This window comes from Orycteropus afer, unplaced genomic scaffold (assembly GCF_000298275.1).
Source record: "Orycteropus afer afer isolate SDZICR_OR568_19922 unplaced genomic scaffold, OryAfe1.0 scaffold00114, whole genome shotgun sequence".
In the NCBI taxonomy this organism is placed as follows: Eukaryota; Metazoa; Chordata; class Mammalia; order Tubulidentata; family Orycteropodidae; genus Orycteropus; species Orycteropus afer.
This window is the reverse complement of record NW_006921701.1, coordinates 5,738,105-5,749,318: the sequence shown is the minus strand read 5'-3', so window position 1 is coordinate 5,749,318 and position 11,214 is coordinate 5,738,105. Positions and strand designations below refer to the sequence as shown.

Sequence of the window (11,214 nt, the reverse complement as noted above, 5' to 3'; positions counted from 1 at the left end):
TTGACTGCTAACCAGAAGGCTGGCGGTTCAAACCCACCAGCCACTCCTTGGAAGGAAGATGGGGCAATCTACTTCCGTAGTGATACTGCCTCGGAAACCTAAGGAGGGGTCACTATGAGTCGGGTCCGACTCGATGGCACATAACAACAACAACAACAATGCCTAGGATATCAATCTTTATGCATTCCATTTCATTTTTGACAACTTCCAATTTTCCAAGTTCCATACTTCGTACATTCCATGTTCCAATTATTAATGGATGTTTGCAGCTGTTTCTCCTCAATTTCAGTGGTGCCATATCAACAAATGGAGGTCTTCAAAGCTTTACCTTATCCATATGAATAAGGCTGATTTTACTCTGATAATGCAGCTCTTGCCCAGTCCTACTTTGAGAGCTTTCTAAGCTAAGTGACTCATCTTCCTCCTCTGTATTGGATAATGTTTCTGGACTATTCATAAAGTTGCGCAGTAACGTATCAGACAGTGTTTCTCTGCTATTCATAGGTTTTCCCTGGCCAATTATTTGAGAAGCAAATGACCTCTTCCTTCTCCCTAGTCTGTCTCAGTCTGTAAGCCAGGCTGATATCTGTGCAAGAGGTGCACCCCACCGAGTTTGATACACCAGTGGCACAGCCTCAAGACTCACAGCAACATGTCACCACAGTAGGACAAACCAACAGACAAGTTTGTCTTCCTTAGCTGTTGGAAACCCCTACAACCACCCTTACCTGGATCCCTGCAGCTAACTCCTCAATCTGTTCCAGTCCCCTTTGGTTTTTCTGTCCTCTCCCTGCTTGCCACCTCGCTGCTTGTGGGGGGTGGCCTGGGTTCCCTGTTCTCACCTGGCTCCCTGCGGTTGAATCCTCGATTCTGTTCTTATCCCCTTTGGCTTTCTGTCCTATCCCTGCCTTCCTGCCTTGCTCCTTGTGGGGTGTGGCCTGGGTTCCCTCTCTTCACTTGGGTCCCTGTGGCTGACTCCTCAATCTGTTCCAGTCCCTTTTGCCTTTTTTTGTCCTCTCCCTGCTTCCTGCCTCGCTGCCTGTTCTTAGGTCCCTTTTTTTGTCCTCTCCCTGCTTCTTTCCTTGCTGCCTGTTCTTAGGTCCTTGGAATCTGAATGAGAATGCCATCACTTTAAATCCAAAATGGTTGCCACTTGTAAACATTCAAAATTGCTGTGCCCTCAGTCACTTTAAATAACCAAAATGGCCACCGCTTGTATTTTAGTTTGTAACATTTTTAAATTTGTGTCTCAGAAAAAAATCTTCATTACCATTTTAACAATTTTTCTACTTTTTTTAAATCTCTCTCCTTTCTGTGTTTTCAATTACATGTATGTCAAAACTTCTTTTCATGTGTGTAATATCTCTTATGCCTTTTTTTCTTTATTCTCTGCACTTCAATTTGTATATTGTACTTCAATATTTACTCACTATCGCCCAGTTCATTAATCTTCTTTTCAGCTATGACTAATATTCTGTTAAACCAATCTATTTAGTTCTCAATTTTAGGTACTTTAGCTTTCAATTCTATAATTTCCGCTGATTATACTGATGCATTTCTGTACATTCTATGTTGAAATTCACCATATCTCCATCTATTTTCTTGAATACATGAATGACAGTATCTGTTGTTAGCAATATCTAGATCATTCGTAAATGAATCTATATATTTACACTTGGTTAAAGGTCATGTGATCTGGTCTCCTGGTGTATTAAGTTTTCATTAAATATTGTGAATGAAAACTGAAGAGGTAACTAGAGGATAGGATTGATATTATCACTTCAGAGAAAATTTAATTCTGCTTTTGGAAGATAATTAAAATAGAGCTATATTACATATTGCAGTTCAGAATCTAAAGTCTTTTTGCTAACTAGTCTACTTAAAGGTGTTTTTGTGGCACAATGCCTAAGGCATTTGACTGCTAACCAGAAGGCTGGACATTCAAACCCACCAGCCACTCATTGAAAGAAAGATTGGGCAATCTACTTCTGTAGAGATACTGCCTTAGAAACCCAAGCAGCTGAAAGCTCCATATAGCTTCCAAATCTAACAACCACTTTCTGCTCAAATTTCATCCTCTTAAATTTGACTGCTAACCAGAAGGTTGGCGGTTCAAACCCACCAGCCACTGCAGAAGGAAGACTAGACAATCTACTTTGTATAGATTTACTGCCTCAGAAACCCAAAGAGGGTCACTGTGAGTCGGAATCAACTCAATGGCAGTGAGTTTGGCTTTTTTTGGATGCTAAATGTTCATCATTTTGCTGTATTTTCCTTTTCTTGAGGATTTCTCCAGAATAGTATTGAACTGGCTAGAATTTTCAGAAATATGTTGAATCAGAGGAGAGAGAGAGAGACATACTTATCTGGCCTGATCTTAGCAGGAAAGCATTCAGTCTTTATGTTAGTTGTAGGTTTTTTATAGATGCTCTTTATCAAGTTGAGGAAATTTCCCTCTATTCTTACATTTTCTGCAAGCTATTTATTTATTTTATAATGAAATGATATTGAATTTTTTCAAGTGGTTTTTCTGCATCAATTGATAATGATCACCTGATTTTTCTTCTTTAGTCTGCTAATATGATAAATGACATAGACTGATTTTCAAATATGGAACAAGACTTGCATCCTTCAGGTAAATCCCACTTAGTTATAGTATACCATCCCTGTTATATATTGCTGAATTCTGTTAAGGCACTTGACTGCTAACCGGAAGGCTGTAGGTTCAAACCCACCAGCCACTCCTCAGAAGGAAGATGGGGCAATCTACTTCCGTAGTGATACTGCCTCGGAAACCCAAGGAGGGGTCGCTATGAGTTGGGTCCAACTCGATGGCATATAACAACAACAACAACAACGATACTTTGTTAAAGATTTTTCACATCTATAGTCATTAGGGGGAGCTCTGGTAGCATAGTGCCTAAGGCACTTGACTGCTAACCAGAAGGCTGGGGGTTCAAACTCACCAGCCACTCCTCGGAAGGAAAGTTGGGCAATCTACTTCCGCAGTTATCTCACCTTGGAAACCCAAGCAGGGGTCATTATGAGTCAGGTATGACTCAGTGGCAAAACAGCAACAACAAACAACATAAGCATTAGGATTGGTGGTCTGTAGTTTTATTTGTACTTTGGTTTTGTTATTAGAATAATACCAGCTCATAAAATCATATGGGAAGTGTTCCTGCCTCTTATATTTTCTGGAAAAAATTATGTAGAATTAGTGTTAATACTTCTTTAAACATTTTGTAGAATTATCCAGTGCAATTACCTGAACTTAAAAGATTTCTTTGAAGTTTTTAGTCAATGAATTAAATTTCCTTAACAGTTACAGGGCTATTCAGTATATCTATATCACATTGACTGATGTGGTTGGTTGTGTTTTTTGAGCAATCGGTCCATTTTGTCTAAGTTGTCAAATATATGTGTGTAGAGTTGTTTGTTTTAGCCATATGTTGTATTCTTGTGTCTTCAGGGTTTGTAATGGTATTAGGAGTGTGGTGTTTAGTTTTTAGATGTTGATAATTTTTCTGTTAAATTTTTTATTTTTGTTTTGATTCACTGTGGTCATACAACACATTCTCTATGATTTGAATTCATTTATAGTTGTTGAGATTTGATTTATGGCCTATTTAGTATATTTTCCAGGGGTACTTCAAAAGAAAATTTATATTACTATTATTAGGTGTAATGTTCTATAAATACCAATTAGATCATGTTGACTGATGGTTTTGTTGAGTTTTTTGTATCATTGCTGATTTTCTGTCTACTTGTTCTATCAATTGGTGGAAGTGGAATGTTGAAGTCTTTAAAGAAAATTGTGAATTTGTCTATGACTCTTTTCAGTTCTATCAGTTTTATTGCTTTATATTTAGTTCTTTTCTGTATACAATTAAGAATTTTTTTTTTCTTGGTAAAGTGATCCTTTCGTCATTATGTAAAATCCTTCTGTGTCTCTGGTGATTTTCTTTGCTCTGAAGTCAACATTATTTGATATTAATACAGCCATTCCTATTTTCTTTTGATTGAAATTTACATCTTTTTTCCTTATATTTATTCTCAACCTACCTATGTAGTTATATATAAGGGGGATGTATTATAGACAGCATACAATTAGGTTATGTTGCTTAATCCACTCTGCCAATACATATATTTTAATTAGTTTATTTAGGCCATTTACATTTAATGTAATTGTTGATAAGTTATGGCTAAAATTTGACATTTCATTTTTTTCTTGTCTGTTTTCTTCCTTCTTGTGGATTAATTTTTTTTTAATTCCACTTTGATGTATAACTTTTATAGTAGTTACTTTAGGTATTATATCATAGATACATTACTTATCACAATATACTGGTGTCATTTTACCAGCTCAGGTGAAGTATAGAAATCTTATTACCCCTTTTATCATCTAATTACCTTCCACTAATAACTGTCTAAAATATAAGGATAACATAGAAAACTCAAGAGGAGAAGGAAAGCTTAATTTATTTATTCATATATTTTGTTTACTGTTCTTTCTTCCTTTCTGATATTCCAAGCCTCCTTTTTTTTTTTTTTTTTTTTTATCTTTTTCTTTCTGTTTAGAGAAATTTCTTTTAGGGTAAGTTTTCTGTTGACAAATTCTGTTAGTTTTTCCATTTGAGAACACTTTGACTTTGCCTTCATTACTGAAGGATACTTTCACTAGGTTTAGTATTTTAGACTGACATTTATCTTTCTTCCAGCAGCTGAAAAATATTTGGATATCCTTCTGCCTTCTATGGTTTCTGTTGAGAAAGCCACTGTCATTCATATTGTTTTTTTTTCTTAGATATAAGATGTTTATGTTTTGTTGCTTGCAAGAATTTTTTCTTTGTGTTTAATTTTCAGAAGTCTGACTACAATGTGTTTTGGTGTGGATTTCCTTGGGTTTGCCTTGTCTGGACTTATTCAGCTTCTGGAATATACAAATTCACATCTTTTGCCAAATTTGCAAAATATTCAGCAATTGAATATTTGCTGCATAGGTTGAAGTATTTTTCAACCCTGTCGTCCTTCTTGTACCCTTTCTTACTTCTGTTGATATCAAATAACGAGGCTTTTCATTACTCCTCACTACTGGAGTGGCTGGCGGGAAATAGGAATTCTAGCTCCCCGCATGGTCTACACTAACACCACAGGAGAGGGGCTTTATTTCCACCTAGTAGAGATGAAAGTCCCAGATTTCTACTCAGCCTTTTTGATATTACCCTATAGGGAACTGGGTTACCTCATTACAAACTGAGGAGGGTAAAAGTGTAGACTACTCATTCAGCCTTTGCTGGCATGGGTAGAGGTAGGGCCATATTTTTTGTTGTTTGTTTGTTTTGTTTGTGTGATGCTTAAGTGAACTAGAGTGATTATTATCTAAAAGTTTCCCGTTTTGCTAAACTGTCCCCTTCCTCATCCTCTGACTAAAGAGCAGACTTTTTTGGGCAAGTCTGTGCCCAATGATAGTTCTGTGTTGGTGGCTTCTTTATCTTCAATTCTGATATGTAAGGCTTAAAAAACAAAACCCAGGGAAAACTCACCCCCTACATCATTCCTTGAATCTGAGGGTCCTAGCTGACTACTCTCTACCTTTCCGAGTCATCTTATATATGTTTTGTACATAATATCAAGGCTTTTTCAGAAGGAAGACTGGGCAATCTACTGACATAGAGATACCACCTCAGAAGCCCAAGGAAGGGTGGGTATGAGTTGCAATCAACTTGATAGCAATGAGGTTTTTATTTTTTGTTTTGTTGTTGTTGTTATCAAAGGTTTTTAGTTGTACTTAAGAATAAGGAGGTTAAAAAAAAAAAAAGTACCTCTCTTTCTGTAAAGAAAACTTCTCATTATCTTTTAATTTCATCTTTACTGTCTCTCTTTTTATTCTTAATATTAGAATATGAGGTGAGTTGCTAAAAAAAGTGGTGACACTTCTAGTGCTATAAGTTTAGAACCATATTTTAAATAACCACCTGTCAGAGATGCAGAGATTCTAGATTTGACAGGAGACGAGAGATGTCGATAAGGCCCTGTCTACAGCTAACAATCTATCACTTTTCCATAAGTCTTCCCTCACTAATTTCTCACATTTTCCCCCTTTGATTTTCTCTTGCTCTTATAGTCTATCCTTAATTATTTTTGTTGTACTTTAAGTTTCTGGTGCTTTGATTTTATATTTCATTTAAATTATAATTTTTTCCTTTCCTTAACTTTTTATAACATTGGACTTAGACAACATTTGTTCTTCTGTGATTGAATTATTTCACTCAGCATAATTTCCTCTAGTTCATCCAAGTTATGAAGTGTCCTGAGGATTCTAAATTATTTTTTAACATTGCATAGTATTCCATTGCACATGGAAAGAAACATTCTTTGATGGTTACCAGGGATGGGAGGGGAAAGGAAGGAAAACTGATAGCTAGGTAAAAGACACATATTGATTTGAGTGAAGGGAAAGGTATTTTGATATCAAAAGTGAATAACCATAACAATACCACTAAGGAAAAGGAACACATGTAGAGCTGCACAAAAGATACAGACAACAAAGGTAAACACTGTTACAAACACAATACTGTATTACCAGTAATAACAAACATTAAGCTACAAGTGGACACATAGGTAAGACAGGCAAGATGATCAGGTATGGACAGACAAACAGAACTATACCCATGACCATATATTGGTTTGGCAAATAATACAGCTCTACATACATATTTTTATGTGCCATAAAAATTTCCATATATACAATAGAGTTAACAGGCGCAAAGGTATGATAACTTCTTAGCTACAAACACCTACAGGGAGTGAGTTGCTAGGCCTGTGGGCTTGAGACCATAGTTGTGGCAGACATCAAGCTTAACTGGCATAACAGAGTACATAAAAACACCGTTCGACATCCTCCTTTGGTGAGTAGCAAATGGGTCTTAAAAGCTTACCAGCAGCCATTGGTCTCTCCTCGTCTAAAGCAAAGAAGAGTGATGAAAATCAGACACATGGAAACAATTAGTCCAAGGGACTAGTGGATCATGTGACACTCAGCCTACATGACCATGAGACCAGAAGAAGTAGATGGTGCCCAGCTACCACTCTCAACCACTCAGAGAGGGATAAGAATAGAAATTCTTGGTGGCATAGTGCCTAAGGCCTTTGACTGCTAACCAGAAGACTGATGGTTCAAACCCACTAGCCACTCCTCAGAAGGAAGATTGGACAATGTACTTCCATAGAGATACTGCCTCAGAAACCCAAGGAGGGTCACTATGAGTTGGAATCGTCTCAATGGCAGTGAGTTTGGTTTTTGGTTTTGATAAAGTGGGAGAAAAATGTGTAACTAAATTCAAAATCATAAAAAAGACCAGCTTACTAGTCTCATAGAGACTAGTGAAACTCCGAAGACTATGGCCCCTACTCACCCTTTGGGCAACTCACTCCCATGACTTCCAGCCAAACAACAGACAGGACTAAAAGGTGAACAATTACACCAGGTAGGTACACTCCTTACAGCAATCAACCATGGGAGATCAGAAGGACAGAATTTGTGTAGGGAAAAACTCAGAAGGCAGGAATGCATAGGAAACAAGGAAACAAAAAAGATAAGAAAGGGAAGTGCAAAGAGAGCTGTTACATTTTGGGGACTGCAATCAATGTCATGAAACAAAACGTGTATGAACTGTTTAATAAAAAATGAATTTGCTCTGTACACTTTCACCCAAATCACAATAAAAAGTTCTTTAAAAAAAAAAAAAAAAAGATAATCTTTTGATGGAATCTGTGTCTTACATATTTGCTTTTACTCAAACTGTTAGATTGCATAGAGCACAATTATAAGAAAAATGTTGAAACTCAGTAAGCACTTTTTTGTTGATGAATTGATAACCTCATAAATACATCCCACTTACCCAGTAATAATAATTTCTGGATATGTTTGTGTTCCTAGGTTCCAAGCTCCTCCACTGATTGGCCACTCCTAAAGAGAATAAAGAGAATATGTAAGTTTTGGATGATTTTTAAGTTGAATGACTTAGAAATTTTGAATAAAAATATTTTTAAATAACAATAAAAGGATCATTTAAAAATAAATAATTACAAAATAATCAAAGGCAAGTTATGACTGTCTTTTAGTTATTTAATAGAACATACACCTCAAAATGCACAACTTCATTCCCTTAAAAAATGTGGATAATAGTCAATATTACCATTCACATATACAAATTACATTTTTGCTATATGTGCTACATATCTGAAGGAGCTCTGGTGGCGTAATGCCTAAGGCATTTGACTGCTAACCAGAAGGTTGGTGGTTCAAACTCATCAGCCACTCCCTGGAAGGAAGCTGGGCAATATACTTCCATAAAGATTTACTGCCTCAGAAACCCAATGGGGGTCGCTATGAGTCAAATTTGACTTGAAGGCAGTGAGTTTGGTTTGGGTTTGCTACATATCTGTATGCTGTCAAACCCCAGTGGTATCATTTAACATAGAATATAATGGAAATAGTGGCTCGTGGAGTTGTACATCTCAACAGGTTTGTACAAAGGAAAAAAAAAGAATTCATAATAGGTGGTCTGTTACAGTGTAGTATTTGAATTCTAGAGTTAAAATGTAACAAAATAAAATTCTAGAATGTTATTTAACAAATCACTTTTAGTAATTATGTCTTGTTAACCATTGGCTGATTAATAACTGATTAACTAGAAAGAACTGACTGTTTTGAATTTGCTGAAGAAGAATTAAAATAAAGTTTACATCTTGTCTTTAAAAGATGTGCTAGTTTAAACATATGCTCAGCATATATATACATACATATATCTACGTATATAATTATGTGCTTCCCCCAGACCCCACTGTTGTAAATTCTGACTAATAGTGGTACTCTATGACAGAGTAGAACTGCCCTATAGAATTTCCAAAGCTGTAGATCTTTATGGAAGCAGACTGCCACATCTTTCTGTCTCAGAATGGGCTCATGGGTTCAAACTGCCATCCTTTAGCTCTTTAACCACTGTACTACCAGGATTTCATCAATTATATACTTAGTGTATGTTGTTGTTACGTGCCGTCAAGTCAGACCGGACTCATAGCAACCCCTCCTTGGGTTTCCAAGGCGGTATCACTACAGAAGTAGATTGGCCAACCTTCCTTCCGAGTGGCTGGTGGGTTTGAACCGCCAGCCTTCTGGTTAGTAGTCAAGTGCCTTAGGCACTATGCTATCAGAGCTTAGTGTAGTGTATAAGAAATTTATATTCTTTTAGACTTACAGTTATGTAGCATTTAGGAAATCTGAATTTCAGAATTTATATTTTTTATAGATGTCAGTTTATGACTTTAAAAGAGTAAGTTCATCTTCTTCTATGGAAAATAAAGTAAAAAAAAAAACAGGATAAAGGATGATTATATAATATGAACATAACTAGAAAAGTACAGGAAAAGTTATTTATACTTGTTACTTTTACCTTACTACTGTACCCTTGTTTTTTATGCTTGACTCCTATAGAATAGAGAACTAGAATCAGATCCGGAGGACAATCAGCAAAGTATGCAGTACACGTAACTGGTGATTCATGAATGTCCATGGGATACGGATTTTCAAAGATTGGAAAACTAACAGATAAAGACAACGTATTAATATCATAAATATTTTTACAAAGTAAACCCTAAAATGGGCTTAAAATACTAATTTCACATACTTGCTTTTTAAGCACCATAAAATAAGAATTATGCTAACAAGAATGCTCTTTTAAAAATAGTTATATACAAAATATCATATGAATAATGGAAGAATAATACTTGAATAAACTCATTTTCTTCCCCATAATTCCAACATTCCAAAGTAACATAGCTTTGCTAATATGATACAATGAATTCAATTAAACTGAAAATAGTCTATAACAAGTTGATTTATCAATTTACTAAACATGTTACAAACTAGGTACTTCATGTACAACTTTATGTTGTTGTTGTTTGCCGTCGAGTTGGCCCCGACTCATAGCGACCCCTCCTTGGGTTTCCGAGGCAGTATCACTACGGAAGTATGATTACCCAACCTTCCTTCCGAGGAGTGGCTGGTGGGTTTGAACCGCCAGCCTTCTGGTGAGCAGTCAAATGCCTTAGGCACTATGCTACCAGAGCTCCTTAACTTTATATATTTATATAAATACTTATAAATAAAATATTTTAGTAAAATTTGACTTTTGTTTGATTTTTGCAGGAGTAATTGAAAGATTGTGCATGTGTCTGTGTGTGAGAATGTGTATGTTTTAAAGATCATCTACCATGTAAACTAGAGAACACTTCAAAAGCCAAAAAAAACAAACTCACTGCCATTGAATTGGATCTGACTCATAGTGACCCCAGCTTGGGTTTCCGAGGCTGTATCACTATGGAAGTAGATTGCCCAACCTTCTTTCTGAGGAGTAGCTGGAGAGTTTGAACCTCCAGCCTTCTGGTTAGCAGTCAAATGCCTTAGGCACTACAGATTTATGGATGCAATAAATTACATATCCTAAAATCTACTATCATGTTAAAAATGGACATCAGTACAAATTAAGAATTTCAGTAGCCATAATATTTTGAGCACTATTATGTACCAGGCACTATCTTAGCTCTTTTTGGTACATTATTGTATTTTATTTCCAAATAAAACCTTCCAAAAACTTTTAATTTGACCTCCAGAAGCTCACATTACAGATTAGACAGATTTTATCTCTACATATGATCTTTCATTGTTTTTCATTGTTTCCACTGGTCCCTTCTTCTCTCACCCTCCGAGACTTTCAACTTTCTTGTTGAAAGAATTTTCTCTTTCTCAAGCACTCCTTTCTTTAACCAGCACTCTAATTTTTTTTTTTTTAATCTGTTCATTTCTTCCTTTACTCGTATTTAGACTGTAGCATTCTATTCCAAATGACTCTATAATAAAGTCTATGGATAGGAATTTCACTATAACCAGTAACATGCATGTAGAAGTTCTATAATTTATGTAGGCAATAACCTTTATTTTTCTCCACCAACATGTTAAAATACATCCTATCATTAATATACCATGTACTCAGATTATGGACTTTTATTAAGTGAGTAATATATTGAACTAAAATATAGCTATAACATAAAACATACATATATACATATACAAGTTACACTCTACAGATCTTATGTCTCTCTTTATCCCACAACAGACTAATGAAACATTTCCTCAGTAATATGTTTATA

The 11,214-nt window shown here is 35.7% G+C and overlaps 1 protein-coding gene across 1 annotated transcript in view; it reads right to left on the bottom strand.

The window, feature by feature from the left end:
• Positions 1–11,214, bottom strand: part of STXBP5L (syntaxin binding protein 5L) — a 471,051-nt gene that overhangs the window by 160,829 nt on the left and 299,008 nt on the right. Inside the window, exons 12-13 of the mRNA XM_007943886.2 lie at positions 9,459–9,606; positions 7,905–7,972 (exon numbers count right to left, since the gene is read on the bottom strand). Coding sequence (XP_007942077.1) covers positions 7,905–7,972; positions 9,459–9,606 — 216 coding nt within the window. The remainder of the gene's footprint in view (positions 1–7,904; positions 7,973–9,458; positions 9,607–11,214) is intronic.